This window comes from Myotis daubentonii, chromosome 9, assembly GCF_963259705.1.
Source record: "Myotis daubentonii chromosome 9, mMyoDau2.1, whole genome shotgun sequence".
In the NCBI taxonomy this organism is placed as follows: domain Eukaryota; kingdom Metazoa; phylum Chordata; class Mammalia; order Chiroptera; family Vespertilionidae; genus Myotis; species Myotis daubentonii.
The window spans coordinates 64,441,674-64,463,150 of NC_081848.1; the positions used below are offsets into that span (position 1 = coordinate 64,441,674).

General features: G+C 36.8%; 1 protein-coding gene across 1 annotated transcript in view; it reads right to left on the bottom strand.

Moving 5' to 3' along the window:
* The window catches only part of DCDC1 (doublecortin domain containing 1), a 333,377-nt gene that overhangs the window by 282,134 nt on the left and 29,766 nt on the right, over positions 1-21,477 (bottom strand). The window contains exons 3-5 of the mRNA XM_059711140.1: positions 13,237-13,506; positions 11,874-12,030; positions 11,234-11,396 (exon numbers count right to left, since the gene is read on the bottom strand). Coding sequence (XP_059567123.1) covers positions 11,234-11,396; positions 11,874-12,030; positions 13,237-13,506 — 590 coding nt within the window. The remainder of the gene's footprint in view (positions 1-11,233; positions 11,397-11,873; positions 12,031-13,236; positions 13,507-21,477) is intronic.

Consider the following 21,477-nt stretch of genomic DNA (forward strand, 5'->3'; position numbering starts at 1 on the left):
GTGGGGTTCCCGTGTGGACAATATTAAATTTGATTTTCTCTTATTAAGCTGCCTCCTGTTGATTTAATTATTCAGCCAGCCACAAAGAATCAGAGGGAAAGTGGAAACTTCCCCCTTCCTCACAGTGGCCATGGAGCAAGGAAGGTGGGAAGTAGCCAGATCAGAGCCATGTGCACAATACTGGGAAGTCCCACACCTCCCTAAGCAAGCCAATTACATCTTTTGGACAGGTGAGGCTATTGGAGAAATCTTCCTTATATTACGGCAAAACCCATTTCCCTATGAAACAAAACTATTGGGAAAAATGAGGAAAAGAACAGGTCTACTACAGCAGCATGTCTCGACCTGCTGGAGAAACAGGACACCTGGTGACTCTTGTGCACATCACAGCTCTAAGGACTTCATCTTCACATGAAGAAATGTGGTCGAGGGCAAACAAAAAGGTAAGCATGATTACCTCCAAAGACGAGGAGAAAAACAGAAACTGATACTTCCATGCCAACACTGAGAGCCTGAGGATGCTCAGCAAAGACCTGAGTAGATTTTAGTCCCGGTGAGGAAGAGGAGTAATCTCAGAGGCTGGGAGAGGGTGGAAGGTAGAGTAATCAAATGTGGGGGCTGTGGGGCATGTGGGGTAGGGAGGCAGGATGAATATTAAAAAAGAAACAGTGTCATCTAAATGCACTTTGATCTTTTAGGAAAGCATCCTAGCCATAGCTGACAAATGCTTTCTACACCTCTGTTTTTCCTTAACTTTCAAGTCTTGAAACCCTGGCATCCCTCCCAGGACTGAAACTATCTGGTACTTACTAAGAATTAGAAAACAGTCTCCCCACCAATGCCCCATGGTGGAATTAGCTCCACACTCCCTCAGCTGTGCACAACAGTGAGCAGTGTGCCCTGAGCCTTCCCAAAGGTCACAGGATCTCCTTTGTTAAGGCCCACCCTCGCTTTCAATAATAGTTAATAAGCATCTACTATATGCAAAGATTGAGGGGAGAGAATGGGCAAGAAAGGGCGTTCCTGAGAGGGTGTGGGAAGGCTAAAATTCTCAGATCTATAGGTTCCTGGGAGAGTCATTTATACCAGCACTCCACTTCTGACCATTGTCTGGTCTCAGACAAGCATTAGCATAACCATTAGCCTCTCGGCAATGTAATTATTCTTGGGCTGGCTTACTCTGGCCCCCTGCCAAAGGGAAACATTCACAAATCTACATATGAATTTGTGGTAGGGGATATTTAATATACTCCTAAAAGTCCCCTCACTGTTTACAGGCCAGCACGCTGCTCTAATGAGGTCTATCCCCTCCCCTCTCACCACCAACTCCTTGGGATATGGATGGTTCACCATGGTACTATTTCATTTGGTTCTTCATTCATCCATTGAACAAAATTTGTTGAGAGTCTATGAACTGTCAGGCCCTACACTGGAAAGTGATCATGAATAAGGCAGCTATGGTTTCTTTCCTAAGCAAACTTGGTCTAGAGGAAACAAGAGACCTTTATTTCACCAGCAATTACAAATCTGATTACAAAATGGGACCCTGAGAATGCAATGGGTGCTTATCCTTAGTAGTGGGAGCTTCCACAGACAGTAGGACCAAATACAATTCCTACCTGTGCATGAATATCAACAACAGGAGGCTTGGAGTTTGTTCCCCTTTGGAGAATTCTTGAATTCTTACCTCATTGACAGTACTCTAAGCAAAGGCTCTATCCTAGGACCCAACTGCCAAGAAGGGGTCCTAGTCTTGCCTTATCACCTCATCCCCTCCTTTAAATTTGCCAGCCACACCTAATGGGTTCCAAAACAATAAGGACCAGATCTATCCCAGTTTCCCTCTCTCAAGCATTTCTCTCTAGAACAGTGGTTCTCAACCTTCCTAATGCCGCGGCCCTTTAATATAGTTCCTCATGTTGTGGTGACCCCCAATTTCATTGTTACAAATTGAACATAATTAAAGCATAGTGACTAATCACAAAAACAGTATGTAATTATATATGTGTTTTCCGATGGTCTTAGGCGACCCCTGTGAAAGGGTCGTTCGACCCCCAAAGGGGTCGCGACCCACAGGTTGAGAACCGCTGCTCTAGAAAGTTAAGAGCCTATTGGGTAAGGATGGGGTTGGGGGCTACAGTCCAGTGAAGTTCTATGGCTTAACAAAACCTTGGAAAGCATTTTCCTGGTACCATTGTAATTTAACCTAGTTATAAATAACTGGAAAGGAGCAATAGGAAAGCCAAATTTATAGACATTCATTTGTGCCGCTTTGCCAAGAAGCATGCCCAGTAAAGTCTAGGGAAGGTACTTATTTGTCAGTCACATCTGGGAACAGGTCATTGGCCAGAATAGGTGTGACCACTGCAAGCACAGGAAAATTTAAGATATTTTTTTAAAATATGCTTTAACTGTTTTTTAGAAAGAGAGAGAAAGAAACATGGATGAGAGAAAAACATCAGCATCAATGGGCTGCCTCCTACACACCCTCTACTGGGGATCGAAGCCACAACGAGGAATCAATCCAGTGACCTCCTGGCGCATAGGTCGAATCTCAATAGTGGAACCACACTGGCTGGGCAGTTAAGATATTTAATCTAAACACAGGAGTTCTCTCTCTTGTTGGCGTTTGACTCCTGACCTGTGGAGCTCTCACACTTCTGCTCTTTTGCATTCGCCTACATGGCTCACGGCCATGTGGACCACACATAATGGACTGGTGGACTGCAACTAGCCTAATACCAAACCAGACCCATCTTCACCATGGAACAGAAACTCTGGACCCTGGATTTACTTCTAGCTCTCCGGAATCCCCAGCTGCACCTCTTTGAGGACTGGTTTAAGAGAAATGGGACTTTACAAACCTAGGGATGTAATTCCATGCAAATAAAAATGACTCATCCTCTCATGGGAGTCTCAAAAAATTCTTTTTCTTGAGATAGCCTAAGGACCCCACTCCCACTAACAACAGAGAAAGACCATCCACGCATTTCCGATAACATCCCATCCCCGTCACATCCCAGCTGCTCAGGGACTGCCAAGCCCCCTTGTCTGTTCACATGCTTACTCTCCTACCGCACACAGAGACTGCCAGGCTCCAACCATAATTTATATTTTATTATGAAAAATTCACATCCCAGTTTATTTTCATGATTTTGTTTACAACCAAATCATGGAAAAGATAAAGTACCTTTCAGCTTGCTTCTGTGTTAGAAGTTCTATTAAAATGCCATTACATTTCCTTAGTCTACCTAAAAGAAAACAAAAAAAACAATGCCTCTCATAAAATTAAATAAATCTGGGTGCTCCTTGATTTATAAGTTTCTATTTTGCATGTACCAAGCAAAAAAAAAGAGAAAAAATATATTGCCTCTTATGGCACACAAAACAGCAGCAAACTTGCAGCTCCAAATCTACAAGCTTCTAAAAATCCTATTTTTTAAAATGCATTCTCTAGTAGTTTGATAAGCACTTGAAAACACATTCATGCTGACTGTCAAGTAGGTATAATGACGTTAAATATGAACAAGCCCGTCATTTCATGGGTGCAAGATGAACTTATAAAAGATAAATGCTCTGACAGTAAGAAAACATACTGCTATATTCAATTATATCATCTGCTCAAAGTACAATTGCTTCTATGTTTGGTCAATAGATTAAATCCAGGTCACATTCCTGTGTTCAACTGAGTTTCTAGTCACTCCCTTTTCTCTAAATACTTGTGTTCTTTGTTTCTGCACGTTCTTAAGTGTCATCATTTATTGCTATAGGCATGATGGCTATATTTAAGTAATAATGACAGTGGTTGTTATTAGATTTTAACCCAGTAACACTAGTCTAACATATCATTTGAAGTATGTCTTCAATTTAAATTTGATTAAAATTACAAACGTTCCATCTATTGTGTCAATCAAAATGGTGTCAATCTTCTGCTGAACTTTTCGATGAACTTTCTTGAAATAAGTTATGGCAGCTAAAAGTTAAGACTAGCCTTGGGCCATAAACATTTTTAAAAATATAACTCTTGGAGCCTTGGCTGGGTGGCTCTGTTGGTTGGAGTGTTATCCCATACACCACAAAGGTTGTCAGTTCAATCCTGGTCATGGCACATACAGGAAACATATGATGGATGTTCCTCTCTCACATTGATGTCTCTCTCTCTCTCCACCCCCTCTCTCTTAAATCAATGAACATATCCTCAGGTGAGGATTTTTTAAAAATAACTCTTGGAATAGAGCAGAGAAAGGGCATTTGGGGCTCCTTTTATAAAAGGACTTGATTCTGACTTACACCCCAGAAAAATTATCAAGGCAAAAACCACAATACAGTGAGAGTTCAAAGGCTCTGTGATTCCGATTTTCATAATATGCTGTACACACAAGTGTTTGGCAGACATTTCAATTGAGTTGTATGCATTTTTAAAATCTCAGACGAACCAAATACCTTTGGTAGTAACAACAGGTACTTGTAACACATGTATGGAAAGCTGGTGGAAATACAATGGTTGCAGACACCTATTATACGTGGTAGGCTTCTACATACATCGTCTTATTTACTCCTCGTAACGCAATGAGGTGTATAGTATTAGGCTCAATCTTTGGATGAGGAAACTAAGGCTTAGAAATGTTACATGAATTGCCCAGCTTCTCACTGTAGTTAGCTTCCTTGGCAGTGATGAAGAAAGTGGAGACAAATGCTGTTCATTGTTCTTTTTCCTATGCTGGGAAGGTCAGAGTGAACACAAAATTCTGATTAATGGCCTTGGGATCTTAATATGCTTCTAAAATGCTATTGTCTGTATTCTCTTTAGACAAGGGATTTATAGACATTTCATTTTCAAATAATTTACATATTTTTTAGAAAAACAAGACAATATCCAATAATCCTTTAATTATCTCTGTTTTACAGGTAAGGCCATTGAAGCACAGACCAACCTGTCTAGGGTCGCATAACAGATACTAGAATCTTGTGAGATCTTCAAGTCTAGTGCTCTTTGCACTAAATAATAATGCATTTCTCATGTCTCTTCTAAAAGATGTTTGAAAACATCAAAAACATAGTTGGAAAGGCAAAACCCTCTGAAAAAGTAACTGTAAAATATATAAATGAATTCCCAGGAAAGTAACAAGCAGGGTAGACAGACAATGGTGTAAAAGATTTTACTTAAAGGTAACAGCAAATTCCTGCTTCATTTTTTAAAATGCCTCCTTGTTTCTATGACATTGCTTGTTCTCATGATAGTACCCTTTTCAATTCCTTTATAGCACTTACACTATCAGTAAATACCTTACATAATGTCTACTGCTTGCTCCTTTCACCTCACTAGAAGCTAAGCTCTAAGAGACATTTGTTGTGTTCACACCGTATCCTTAGGTTTGGTGCAACATCAGGCACATTGTAGGAACTCAATAAATGTTTGTTGAGAAAATGATTGAATAAATAAATGATCTCTTTCTAACTATTCTTCTGCCTCCTTGGACATGCATGGAAGCATAATTTTTTTTACCTTCCACACGATCTTTCAGCTCTAGACAGGGAGATGTCTCTCTGTCCACTCTTACCCATGCAGCAAACAATTCAAGGTAATAAAGACAACATTTATAATCCTTCTGAGTTAATATCACAGTGAGAATTAAAATTTATCAGGTTTCTTTACAGCGTGACAGAAAGACCTTACCCCAAATCCTAAATCAGATGTGTGGTTCTATGAATAGAAATTTTTGGATTTAAAAAAAGTTCATGTGGTGCATATATCCTAATGGTGCAAATATCATATATTATGTAATACTCCCAGTAAGGTCCAGGGTAGCAGCCCATAATCAGATGAATATGTAAAAAATTTCGATATTTCTCAATGATTTGATATTTTGACAATATAAGGAGATGCTACCTCATGTATGTTCTAGACTTTCCTATTATCTAAAGACTTTTTTTGCCATTATCTTTAGATACTTTAGATCTAAAGTATAATAAGGATACTCTACATACTTATTTTCAGATTTAAAACTTGAAATCAGGAAATAAAAAAAATACACACCTATACTTTTACCCTCATTTGTAGAAATAATAGAAGCATGTGCTATCTCAGAAGAAAGTGTTTTCTCTATATAATGTCACTTTCCTGCTTTGGAGTATATGCAGTTAAGTGGGAGATAAAATGGACTGACAAATAACCTCACCTAATCCATATGTTGTTCAAACAACATGAAAACAGAGAATTTGGGAAAGCCCACTCTACCTCCTGCTATGTCTGCTCAAAGTAAGCAGTAGTCACTTTACAGGTGAGCACCAGGAAGGCCAGTACCAGCTTTCACAGGACTAAAGCAGCCATGGGTGTCAGTAGCACTGTGGCATTGTCTTGAGACCAGTAGCAAGAATAGTACTCGGTGATGTGATGTGGATACTGGGCACTCCTTGAAACTTGTGCTTTTTCTTTTTAATCCTCACCCAAGGCTATTTTTCTATTGATTTTTAGAGAGAGGTAAAGACAGACAGAAACATTGATGCAAGAGAAACAATTTGATTGGTTGCCTCCTGCACATGCCCTGACTAAGGCCCGGGGCTGAGGAAGAGCCTGCAACCAAGGTACGTGCCCTTGACTGGAATTGAACCTGGGACCCTTTGGTCCGCAGGCTGATGCTCTATCCACTGAGCCAAACCAGCTAGGGTGAAACTTGTGCTTTTAACACAACCACTTAAAAATCAACAAATCCAGGAGACAGAACAGAAGACAGTATAACGTGTGAATCCAGGTTCATTAAACTAATGCATTTTTTTGAAAAACAAAATATGACAGAACATTTCATTATTGTCGCAGATACGAGAAAAAGTGTTATGCTGCTATTTATAATGTGTCCTGTGTGTCATGGAATTGAACTATTTCCAAATCATCAATAATTAAAATGATGAGAATCCATCATTTCACTGACATTTACTTCTACATGAAAAGATGGCCTGTTTTAAATGTGCTCACACATATTCTTGTCAATCACAAGCTGTCACAGCAAATTATTTCACTTTGTAGATCACATGACAACAAAAAAATCTCTCAGTTTAAATTTAGATCTTAGGTGTAATATCTTGAACTCTTTTCTGGATTTTTTTTCCTGTGACTACATCTTCACAATACAGTATGTAAAAGATGTAAAATGTTATTCATAATACTCAGTTACACTTCTGGTTAACAAAACTCAGGACTTAAATGAATCACTGTAAGTGATAAATCTAAAGCCAAATGGTAGGATAGAACAGATAAGAGAGAATGAAATTGGGGGAAAAAAGGAGACATATGTACTACTATTTGTAATACTTTAAACAATAAAATCAATTTTTAAAAAACAGAATGAGCCGAAACCGGTTTGGCTCAGCAGATAGAGCGTCGGCCTGCGGACTGAGGGGTCCCAGGTTCGATTCCGGTCAAGGGCATGTACCTGGGTTGCGGGCACATCCCCAGTGGGAAGTGTGCAGGAGGCAGCTGATCGATGTTTCTCTCTCATCGATGTTTCTAACTATCTCTCTCCCTTCCTCTCTGTAAAAAATCAATAAAATATATTTTTTTTAAAAAAAGAATGAAAATATAAAACTTAAAAAAATAATTTCTAAACAATCAGAGCTCTATACATTGGAAGTTAGACCTAATGGATTAGGTCCAAGCAGTGTTTTTTTCCCTCATCTTCATTAAGGTATTTCAGCAGCTTCAGGGCATGAACCGTTTTTTATGCTAGGTTTGCACTGCCTAGCAGTTATAAAGCAGCTGAACTCTTATAAACCCCATGAATCTGATGCAAGAATTTTCAATGTGCCCCATTAAGCAGAAGATTCAAGAACATAATACCTAAACTGCATGTCCATAAATCTGAAAACTTTTAAGTGTCTTTTCAAACAATTCATTAACTACATCTTCACAATTCTAGCAGAATCATTAATCAATTTTAGACTCTCCAAATGCCAGAATTGTAAGACCTAACAAGACAGTTGATTAACATCTACTTTCTTTATAAAATATTTCTATTTTTCCCCATACAGAACTAATCTTTCTGCTTAAGTATTCAACTTCAAAATGCAAGAAATATTCTAATACTACGTTTCAATAGGGAATCCTTCCTGTCAGTTTTGACCTTGGCCTGACCTCTGTATACAAGCTTTGTGTTTTGAGGTATGTGATGAATAGCTCTCTAGCTTTCTATTAAATCCAGTGCCACTGGCTGTCAACAGTCATACTCAAAAGAGGTAGTAAAGTAGTTAAAAAATCAGAGATGTTCTCTAAATAAGTTAATTAAATATTACATCTAGGCAAACAACAACAAAAACAGAGATGTTCTGTACATATTTTTCTACCTTAGCAAATCTGGAAATAGGTCAAAGGAAGGCATTTTTTTTTATTATCTACATTGCTTTTCCAAATAATAAAAAAAATGAAGTATGGAAATATAATTGCCAAAATATACATAGGCTTATTTGGCCGTCCTGGGCCAGAAATGAAGTAAATTTTCCTTTCCTATCACTTTGTTGAATAGTGCTCTCAGTTTAAAGGATTTATAACTTATTTACCCAGTTTACGGTCCTTAAAGACCAGGGCTTCTATCCCTATGCCAGGACTCTACAGATAGTAGATACTTAATAAATATTAAACTTAGATTAAACTGAATTCAAAATTGGAGATGAACAAATAATCATAAAAAAGAAATCGGACTATGAACTCTTCTTCCCACCTGTCTCTGATCTATCCTAGCACCTGGCACATAGTATGCTATCAATGAATGTTGGCTAAATGATTGAAAATCAGTATGTTGAAATAATAATGACCAGTTGCTGACTCTAATGTCTGTTGGTTAACTGTATATAAATTATCATGCTCATCTAGAAAGATAAAAAAGTAACACCCAATTCTGCCAACTGTTGTACCACGGCTTACCTTTAGAATGTTTGCTTTTCCAACGTCTGAGAATGCCCTCTTACCCTAAATTCATCTACTACCTTCAAAACTATTCATGAATATTTTATTTTTTTATGGTACATTCAGGACAACAAGTTGGCAAATTATTGATTTATCTATAAGACACATGCGAGAAAGGTAATTTTAACTTGATTTAAGAAAGTATGTGACATGAAATATGTATACATATGTATGACATATATACATACATATGAAATTTCCTCATACCCCTCTCAAGTTATCTAAATCAAGTTATACATATACATTATCATACATATATACACACATATGTATAATATTTATTTACATTTATATTCTTAATGTTCTGAAAGAAATCAAATGCTAGTCTTTAGGCTTATCTATGAACTTAGATGAGTGGTTTTTTTCCCCATTCTACTTATCCTAAGTCTTTTTAATGGACATGTGATATGCTAGTCTGTGTCCAAGCTCACCTACCATTTCTTTTCTCAAAAGACAAGGCACATCTGCCACCTGCTCTACTCCGTGTCCCAGCAACAACTGTCGAGCAGCATAAAGATTGATTATCAGTCAAAAACCATTGCACAACACCAGATTTTGGTGGGTTAAGCTTGCTGATCCAGCAAGAGATGGTGTGAAATTTTCAGGAGTGTGTGCCAACATTTTGGTGCTAAAAGAACAGCAGTGCATGTCACAGTGAAACACAGCCAAAGATATGCAGACAAAGCAAAGAAGTTTTTGTTCGGGACTTGGCTTTACAAAGGATAAAAGAGAAAACAAAAAGTAGGGGAAAATTAGTTTGTACATTTAAAAATCATCCACCAAGCTTAGTCATGTGTGTAACATTAGTATTTTAAGCATACATGTCCAGGAAATTTTCTAAGAAGCTTAGATGTAATTTTTTATATATCTCTTCCATTATTATAAGAAAGGCAAATATTTCTTATTAATAAAAACAATCAAGGATCTTAAGAAAGTACTAGTTATATAAATACCTAAGTATAAAAACCTCAGAAACATGCTTATATGCAAGCAGATGATTAATGAATACAAAATAAAGGCAGCCATATTTAAAGTTAAAACAAAATTAGAAAATGATATGGGTCTCCACTATTGTATGGGTAATTTTCACTGAGTATTGCAGCAACAAGTTTCTTTACAAGGACCAAATTAACTCGAACTTTCAATAAATTATTCAATAATATTTGAATTCAATAAATTATTTCCTGATGATCAAGCATTATGAAAGAGACAGAAATCTTAGTATTATTTTATATGATAACATTCATAGAGAAATAATTTTTACCACTTCATCTGTAATCAACTCCAGAGTTACTTTTCTTCTACTTATGCAATTACTGCCTAGACTTGCCTTTGGCTCATCAGCTTTTTAGCAGTTGCAGGAAAAAAAAACAAAACAACACAACTTTTAAGAAGATATAAAAAGCATAAGGGAGCACAGCAAGCAGTTAGATACACTGAATTTGTATGGCAAAGCTGTTTCATTTAAATGTGATTACCACATATAGGACTTGATAACAGGCTTGGATATGGCATTTGGATATGGAATATCTAGAAGAATATTCTTAGATAGAAGTACTTTCATTGATCTCTTAAAATGTGTTTTTTACCACGAAAGAAGGAAAACTGTTTTCAGTTTAGAAAATGTAAATGCACATTTTAAAAAAAGATCTTATCTACAAATAGCTCTAAAATATGTTTCTGTTTATATTTCATACATAATTTATATTATTATAATTTCTATCATGTATATAAGCAGATATACATTTCAAGGTAAAAAAGTCAAGCTGTGGCATTTACCTTATGAAAAATTTTATTAGGAAAATTACATGTATATAAGAATTATGTGTTCATTACTGGCCACACTTTCATAATTATGTTAATGCCATCTGAAAAAAGACCAAGAGTGTAAATGCATAAGTGATACTTGAAACTTTGAACTATTTTCTAAGAGAATAAGTCTAATGAATTATGTCTGTTGGGTGTCACAGAAACTAAACAGTAAATTCAATAATCTCTGATTTAATTTATTATATTTTCACCATTTAACCTCCTGCAGGCTCCCTAATGTCTATTCAGATCTATATTAAATTAAGCACCAATGCTAATGAAGGGCAATAAACGTGGCTGTCAGTGGATTTTTCTTTCATTAACCACATTATCCTCTTACTGAGCTGTAAATGCGTAAACATTAGTTTTGTTAAACCATGCAAAAAAGACAGGATGAAAATCATTTTTTAATTGCATCCCTCAAGCCATTTACTGTACATGGGGGTAGGATTTTCTTTTCTTTTTTACCTTTAATTTTTTTGAATGGATCTAAAAAGGGCTCTCCCATTGAAACATAAACGTCGGCTTCATGGGGTATGTCTTCAGGTTCGAGGGCTTCAGAGCCATCTGCCAAGAACACTCGTCGTGCGGCCATGTTCAGACGCAGCTTCTCCGTGCACTCCTCCAGCAACTGGGAGAAAGCAAGAGGTAAGAGAAAGTGATTCACAAAAGGAGAGTTACACATTTCCATGAGACCAAACATGCTTCCAATCAAAACAGAAACTTGAGGCAATTGCCAGAGTTAACTTGAATAACTCCACCAGTATATTTTCTAGCAGTTGAAAATATACAAATAAAAGATAAATTACAGCACTAAGAATATCTAATAATAGTCTAATTTTAGTCCTTAAATATCCTGTCAGTTAAATTTTTTTATAACTCTACAAAATATAACATGTGTTTCACTAAATGTGTTTCATTTTTTGTATGTTGGTGAAAAAGGAAAGGAAAGGAATGCCTGTGAGTTTTATGTATACCTAAGCAATTTATAGGTTCATATTACTAAAAAGAACATTTTGACAGAATAAATGTAATTTTTCTCCACTTTTATATTTTAAAGAGATTAAGGGAAGAAATGAAGCAATAAAAACTTTTGAACACTAGTTACCAAGGAGATGGTTGGTACAGCAACTTTGGCAAAGACTGTTCTAGATCCATTTTTGTAAGCTGTTACTCTAATCACTCTGGTTTGAAGCTTATGTCTTTGAGAGATTCTGTGCCAATTCTGGGCCGACTGAAATTTTAAAGAAGAGAACTCTGCAACTCTGAAGAGAGAGAAAAAAAAGTAAAAATTGTTGCATGTCAATTAGTAAAAACATTCAAAACCATATTATCCTGGATATTCTTTACACATACATATAAGCTCTAATGACTGTAAGTATTCTTCAAAAAAACGTTTTATAGTTGTATATAACTACTTAAATATTTAAAAACACTTAATACAGGATAAGTTTGCCAAAACTGTTCATGGGACAGTTTATTTCAGAATAAATCATTTCTATCATTTTACTTATAAAACATCACAATATTTGTTTTTAAAATGATATTTTTATATTAATTATGTTCTGATAGAAAGCATAAAATAGCAATATGGTCTTAATATTATAAAATACTTAGTGGAAAAATTTTTCCTTTAAGTTTTCATATTTATCAAAGTTCTTTGATTTATTTTAAAAGATTTCAAATTCAAGCATATCATAACAACATTTTTTAATCTAAAGTCAATTGTAATTGCTTTCATTTCAAATTATCTGGAGGAAGTAAAAGAAAATTTCTAAGTTTTGTCTTCAGTCAAAACCAATGTCAATCTTACTATTTTCTCAGCAAAGCATGTAATTGACTAAAATGTCAAATTTTTACTTCGGAGTTCTGTAACTAACCCTGTTAATTCTTAATGCTACAAAAGGCAAAATAAACATTTTAAAATAAAAACTTTAGGGAAATTAAAATCACAATATATCCGCCTATTCAAACATATGAAAATAATAGTAACATCAGTTTCTTGATTTGATTTTTATTTTACACATATTTTATCCTGTCCACAAACTCTTAGGTTAAAAGATTATTACAAACTATGTAAAAATACACAAAATAGTTTTATAATAAGTTCATTACAATTTAATTTTATTTTGGAATTTGGGGTAAATATCAAAAGTATGCATTTCTATTTTTAAACAAATACCTGGTAAGCAAAGATCTATCATGGTCCTAGACTGATTTTGTTTTAAATATTTTTTTAGAGTTTCATAGTATCCAGGTTGAAGTATATTTCATGTTTTCCACAAGTGTAATTAACAACTTTCTACCCCTATGCTTTCAAAGAAAAAAAAGAAAAAACAGAAACAAAACCCTAGCACTAGAAATGTGCTACATCTTAATGTCTGAAATAACCAATTGAATCATTATGAATTCTGCTCAAAGGGAAAAGCCTCAACAGTTGGTTAAAAAGAAGAGAGCACAGCTTTGATTACCTCGGTTGACCCTCCGGAGCACTGACAGGTCTGTTTCTCTTGGATGCTGATATAAAACAGGAATTGTTATTTCTGTTTGATTTGTAGCTATCCGGGTCTGATATTTCACCATGCCTATGATCTGATACTGTTTGATGTGTGGAGCAATTTTGAAGTCCTGACCCTTCTGATATTGCTGCTGAAAGCAACAGTCTGTTGGGGCCAAACTGAGGCTGCAAATAATCTTTAGTAGTTTTAATAACTGCTTTTGCCTGGGATGACATAAACTCCCTGGAAGAAACAATGCATGGAAGAATACAGTGAATTGATTTATATTCACTTATTAACAACTACCACATAATAACTGGTTTTGTGCCATGTGCTAGACAACATACTACACACTTAGCCATTATTTTGTTTAATCCTTACAATATCCCTGGGAAGTAGGTACTATTTTTATCCCCATTTTCCAGATTTAAGAAATTGTGGCTCTGAGAGGCTATTAATTTGCCCAAGCTCAAATAATTATTTAGTTTGCAGGGAGAAATTGAACCCAAGTGGATCCTAGGACAAAACCCACATTCAGCCTTGGCCAGTGGGCTCAGTGGTTAGAGCGTTGGTCCACCAACCAAAGTCTCCAGTTAGATTTCTGGTCAAGGGCATGTACCTGGGTTGCAGGTTCCAACCCCAGTCCCCAGTCAGGGTGCACGCAGGAGGCAACCAACACATTGATATCTCTCTCTCTCTGTCTCTCTCTCTCTGCTTCACTCTGTGTGTCTCCGTCTCTCTCCACCCCCTCCCTGCTTTCTACTTGCTCTAAAAATCAGTGGAAGAACATCATCTGGTGAGGATTGAAAAGAAAAAACTCATGTTCATAACCATTAAATGTACTTACATACTTAAAGAAGAAAGCTGTGTAATCCTTGAAACAATGTAAGTAAAATATTTAAGTTCTTAGATTAATCACTTAAACACTAGCACTCTGCTAAGTATTAGGAAATACAAACATGGAAGATATGTGGTTCCTACCCTTGAGAAAGTTGCAAACTAAACCCTAATAAAGAGAGAATATATGTTAAATAAACTGCTTAAACTCCTTGAAGACAAACTTATGTAGGCTGGAATAAAGTTGGGAAAGGCTTCATAGCAGACCTGAGATTAAGGTGACTAACTCATCCTGGTTTGGCACTGAAAGTCACACCTCCTGAGGGTTTCGGGTCATACAGCTTATTACCAGAATACTCAGAAAGTTAGGAAAGTAAATGTACTCCAGAAAGGTAAAAAGAGAACTAGGAAAACATTCATTGCTCTCTAAGATACTCTAGACACATAAGAACAACTCTAGTAGACTGCCACATTTTGGGCTCAGAAACCTCACCCCTTCGTCTTCCTATAACATTGCCATTATTTCCTATCATTATTTCCAATGATTTTAGGAATTGGTCATTTTTAAAAAAAATAATAACGTCTCTTTGTGTTCACATATTGATGAGGTTTTCTACCACATGCTGGAATTTGACCTAATTTTATAACACAGATTTTATTCTTCACATTCTATGTCAGTATTATTATCTTGTCCTACAAGTCTATGCTACGTCTCTACTGTAAATCTTTCATTATACCTGTAAATAATTCATACGGTATACACAGACTTCAAGTAGTGTCTTCCTCAGTAAGATTTCTATGCTACCCTTGTATATAGGAATATACTTCCTTCCTGTGCACTGTTAGACCTAATAGCTGGAATCACTATATCTCACTCATTATTTCCTACCATCAAAAATGCTAGGCCTCTCTGCATTTGTATGTCCTCTTTGGAAAAGTGTCTATTCAAGTCCTCAACCCCTTTTTTAATTGGATTGTGTGTCTTCCTTTTGTTGAGTTGTATGAGTACTACATATATATTGGAAATTAACCTCTTATCATTGTATCATTGGCAAATATGAACCCATATAGTGGGTTCCCTTTTCTTTTCTTTTTTTAATCCTCACCCACGGATATTTATTCATTGATTTTTATAGAGAGTGGGAGAGAGAGGGAAAGATAGATAAAAATATCGATGAGAGAGAAACACATCAATTGGTTGCCTCCTGCACAAGCCCTGACCAGGGCCTAGGCCAGGGAGGAGCCTGCAACCAAGGTACATGGCTTTGACCAGAATCGAACCTGGGACCCTTCGGTCTTCAGGCTGACACTCTATCCACTGAGCCAAACCAATTTGATGCTGGTTTATTTTGCTGTGTAAATAGCTTTATAGTTTGATGTAGTCCCATTTTTGCAGACTGGTGCAGCCACTATGAAAAACAGTGTGGAGTTTCCTCAAAAAAATGAAACTGCCATTTGACCCAGTGATCCCACTTCTAGGAATATATCCTAAGAATCCTGAAACACCAACCAGAAAGAATTAGACACCCTTATATTCACAGCAGCATTATTTACAACAGCTAAGATTTAGAAAGAATGCTGATCAGTACATTAGTGGAATACTATGCAGCTGTAAAAAAGAAGGATCTCTTACCCTTTGAGACAGCATGGAAGGACCTGAAGAGTATTATGCTAAGCTAAATAAGCCAATCAGAGAAAGAAAAATATCACATGATCTCACTTATATGTATAATCTAATGAACAAAAAAACCTGACAAATAAAATAGAACCAGTGACATGGAAACATGGAACAGACTGACAAGTCTCAGAGGGAAAGGGGAAGGAGGCAGGAATTGATTAAACAAAAAAATTATATGCATTTATGCATTGCCCATGGACACAGACTAGAGGTTGGTGAAGGATTGGAGTGGGTTGGGAACCGAGGGGAGGGGTGCAGTGGAAGAAAAAGGGGACATCTCTAATACTCTCAATAATAAAAACTCAAAAAATAAAATAAGATGCTAGACCTCAATTTCTTTCAAATATTCCAATTCATCATTGTATTATTTCTTTTACCATTGGTATAAAAGCATTCTTTTTCAGACTGAAAATTAAATGCCACTATATATTAGGATGACATAAGAACATCAATCACATTACTTCAAAACTATATCTTTTAAAAATTATCTATCAATCACCTATCTGTCTGTCTATATTAGTTTTCTATTGCTGTGCAATGAATTAGCACAAACTTAGTGACTTAAAACAGCACCTGTTCATTACCACACAGTTTTCACGTATCAGGAGTCTGGGCAATGCTTAACTGGACCCTTTGCTCAGGATCTCAAAAAGCTGAAATCAAGGTGCCAGCTGGGGCTACAGTTTCATCTGATGCTCAGGGTCTTCTTCCAAGCTCTTTCAGGTTTGGTCAGACTTTAGTTCCTTACTGCTACAGAACTCATAGTGACTATCATCTTTGAAGCCAGTAGGAACTCACTCACCTCTCCGACTCTTCCGACTCTGATCTCTGAATTGTCATTTAAAGGTTGATCTGATTAGGTCAGGCCCATTCAGGATAATCTCCCATTTGGTTAACTAAAAAGCACTGACTATGTTCCTTAACCACAATGGCAAAAATCTCCTTTGTCGAATCTGAAGGGAGATCATCTATGTGGAGGCCACCGGAGGAGCAAGGGGTCCCAGCTCCAGACCCCCATCTCAGGGTCCCAGAGCTGGGGAAAGAAATCCTTATGGGCAGTAAGAACTACAGGCTGTAAAAACCAGTATGGATTGGGGCTCAGTGACACAGAGCTGCTGGAGACCAAGCTGTTCCTTTTAAAAGGCTGACACCATAAATTGAACTTACAAGGTCCTGCTTCCTCTGAGCTCCAGCACCACATATGAGGAGGAACTGGATTGTCTAGCATCGGGGCAGGAACTTGGGGGCAGCTTTCTCCCAGATGGAGGTGCTCTCAGGGATCATTGTTCCTATGCTGGAACCTCCCCAGTTGCAGGGCTGACTGGCAGCCATTTCTTTTTGCTCTGCACTGCTGATTCCCTATGACCCAGCCTCCTCCAATTTACAACCCCACCCAAGTTGTGTGCAGCAGCTTTTACATAATAATGGCCTGTCCTGGCTCAGGCTAAAATCACTCAAACAAGCTGCAGCTGGGTCAGGCAGCCCCAAACCTATCAATAAAAGGCCCAAGACCCAGCACCAGCACCAGCCTACCTTGCTTCATAGCTGGGCCTCATCTGGGCACTTCCAAGCCCAATGCAAAGAAGAGGAATCTGCAGATCTCTCTATAGCTCCTGCTGGGTGGCCACAGTCAGTCACTGACTTTGCACCTCCCTGGAGATCCAAGAGCCAGGGTACCCAGTGGTCAGTGTCAGACCATACCAGATTACAACTCTATACATCCATAAGCAACACACTCAAGGGGCAGACTCAGTGAACACCTAAGCCCCACTGAAGCAAGTCCTGCTCCATAGGGATGTCTCCTTCAAAGCAGTTCTCCCACTATTGTCAAAGTTGGTCCTCACAGCCAATTGGCCTGGAGGTTAATTCATCCCAGTGACACCAACAGCAATAAAGTCTCAACTATTACAAGACTGTACACAATCCACAAAGGGGTGCACATAGAGGGCCCAGCACAGGTGACTGGGAGGCTGAGCCACTGGGCCCTATAGAACACCTACTACACAAGGCCACTCTACCAACTCAAGGGGACAGAGCAACTCTACCCAATACATACAAACAAACAAAATGTGGAGACAAAGAAACATTTCACAAATGAAAGAAATGGAAGAAAGCAAAGTACTGGATATAGAGTTCAAAACCGTGGTTATAAGGTTACTCAAGAATCTACTAGAAACCTCCAAATGGAAAAGGACCAGTCAGAAATTAAGCATACACTGACTGAAATAAAGAATACATACAGGGATTCAACAGTAAAGGATTCTGGGAATCAAATCAATGATTTGAAATATGAGGAAGCAAAAATCACCCAACCAGAAAAGCAAAAAGAAAAAGAATCCAAAAATATAAAGACAGTGTAAGTGTAGGGAGCGGCTATAAGGTCAAGCCTTGGACTGACCTGTGGCAGGGCCACAAACAAGTCCTAACTTGGAGGGCAGAGACTTCCTAGCATAATTAAGCATGACCCTATAGTCCTCCCTTGTTCCTAGGAAGCTAATGGGCTGTGGGAGGTGCAGCAAGTGCTGCCTAAACAAAGCTTGATAGAGAGTAGGGAATGGCAACAACAGGAAAGAAGCAGATTTGAACTTTGCAAGAACATTATAAATATGTTGACCACTTCCCTTGTTTTGCTTTGTGTGCTCTGACTATAAAATAAAGCTTCGGCTTATAGGCTGTGTCACTGTGTCCTCATCTAGGCACAAGTGAACCTACCTAGCCCCAACTGTATTCTCCTGTCTGTCTTCTTTAATCCTTCACCACTCCTCCTCAGATTCACCCTTGTCTGTGCTGGACGCGGTTCAGTAAGGAGCCTCTGGGACAACTTCAAGCATACCAACATTATGGGAGTGCCAGAAGAAGAGAGAGAGCAAGATATCAAAAACCTATTTGAAAAAGTGACAGAAAACTTCCCCTACCTGGTAAAAGAAATAGACTTACAAGTCCAAGAAACACAGAGTCCCAAACATGAGGAACCCAAAGAGGACCACACCAGGGCATATTGTAATTAAAATGCCAAGGGCTAAAGACAAAGAATCTTAAAAGCAGCAAGAGAAAAGCATTAGTTACCTACAAAGGAATGCCCATAGGACTGTCAGCTTATTTCTCAACAGAAAGTATGCAGACCAGAAGGGAGTGGCAAGAAATATTCAAATGATGAGTAGCAAGGATCTACAACCAAGATTACTCTACCCAGCAAAGCTATCATTTAGAATTGAAGGTCAGATAAAGAGCTTCAGACAAGAAAAAGCTAAAGGAGTTCATCACCACCAAACCAGTATTATATGAAATGTTGAAGGGTATTCTTTAAGAAGAGGAAGAATAAAAAGAAAAAGATTTAAAAAATATGAACAACAAAATGGCAACAAATACATACCTATCAACAATTCAATCTAAAAATCAAAATAAATAAGAAATCTAATGAACAGAATAAACTGGTGAATAAAATAGAATCAGAGGCATGGAAATGAACAAACTGCTGATTCTCAGAGGGAAGGAGGGGGGTCAGGAAGAGATTAAACAAAGATCTTATATGCATATATGCATTACCTGTGGACACAGACAATAGGGTGGCGAAAGCCTGGGGTGGGATGGTAACTGGGTTGAAGGGGGGAATGGAGGGAAAAAAGAGGGACATCTGTAATGCTCTTAACAATAAAGATTAAAATATAAATCTCCTTTGTCATTTAATATAATCTGATCATGGGAGTGACCTGCCATCATATTCACAATCCCACCCAAACTCAAGAAGAGAGAATTATACCAGGTATATATTATATACCAGGGAGTAGGAATCTTTGAGACCATATTAAATTTCTGCATATCATACTAGCCATTTAATTACCCAGGTTTTATGATTCATTTTTTAGATAATGGATAATAAGATGTAGATCAAGATATTTTATTTTCTGAATAATTCTAATTTAATTATTTAAGATTAAAATTTGACATCATCCAAGATATTTAAAGGAATGTGCCACAAATGCTGATGGGAAAATCCAAAGTAGAACTTGCAAAATGCTTTGAGATTATACATTATTTTAAAGGGGGTTGAGGGAGGCATTCACTTGGATGAAAATATTCTGGTATATTTTAAAAAAACAAAACAGCTACATTACAGATGAGTTAGTTTACAGTCAGTTATTGAGAAAAAAAAGATGTTTTCTTTTAGCAATTTTAATAATTTATTAGCAATTAGATAATAAAAAAGATCAAACAACAAGTGTGGTTATGTGTGTTTATATCAGCCGTGGGCAAACTACGGCCCGTTTGAAATGAATAAAACTATTGAAAAAAAAGACCGTACCCTTTTATGTAATGATGTTTACTTTGAATTTATATTAGTTCACACAAACACTCCATCCATGCTTTTGTTCCGGCCCTCCGGTCCAGTTTAAGAACCCATTGTGGCCCTCGAGTCAAAAAGTTTGCCCACCCCTGGTTTATATGCATACACTGGTAAACTATGTAAATATTTAAGAATTTTATGTGTGCTTAAAGAAAGATGAATTAAAACACCAAAATTTATCCTTGAATCAGTGTGAATAAAAACTATCAGTTAATTAAAATTTATCAAGCTTTAGGCAAATAAATCTTTTAGACAACTTCTACATATGATACAATGGATATAATAAATCACAAATTTATAAAAGCATGTTAATAAATTAATTAAGCCTTTATTATTTTCTCAAACAGTATTATACCTCATCTACATGTTGGCTTTCCACTATAACCAAACAGATTATCAGGGACAGATCTTATACATTGTGGAATTTACAAGCTCCTTGATAACCCAGGCTAGTATTTAATTATGCTTTACTCTCTTTGATTTTTACTTAATCTAATTTATAATTTTTGCTTCACAAAGCAATAACCAAGTAAAGATGTGAGGTCTAAAAGTATAAGAAAATATACTCAGGGAGGAATATAGAAACAGCAGATAAAATAGATTGTGATTAGATTTAAGGTTATGCCTCTAATTTTGACAGGGGCAATTTTTCTTCTCATTTCCTTGGCTTTAACAGCATTAGTGAATCTTAATGGCTTTTTATAACAATTTTAGGAAAACTCCTAATAAAGTCATACTTGTTGATCTCATCTTCAAGGACTTCTAACCAATTGCTGCTGCTCATTGCTCCCTGTAATATCCCTCAGCTATAACTGCACCTCATTGCTTTCCATCGTTCTGATCTATATGCTTTATTGTCAATGGTGTTCACTCAACAGATCTGTACTCATTACTGTACATCTTTCAGTAAGTAAATATTTAATAAATGTTAACCTGAACTCAGTGCTTATGTTTTCTAGAAACCTCTTTCATAATTATCTAGTAGAAGAGATAAATGTTAAACAAATAGTCACATATAAATTTACAATTACTGTGAAGGAAAAGTCCTAGTTACTATAAGGGAGAAATTCAGGGATTAGGGGTATAGAGGATTTAACAAAACTGTTCAAGCTGATAAGACACATAAAAGGAGTTAACCCCACCCGATCTAGTCAATCCTTATTCTAAATCATTCTGCCCAGGTCCTGTGTATGAACTGATATACTGATTTACATATTGATATGTTTGCTTTGTAATTTTAGATGATTTCATATCCCATTCTACAAGAATAAGATCCTTGTTTTACATATTTTACACTTCCACAGGAACTCAACCAGATTGATATGCAGGAATTATTCTTTGATAATTATGACAT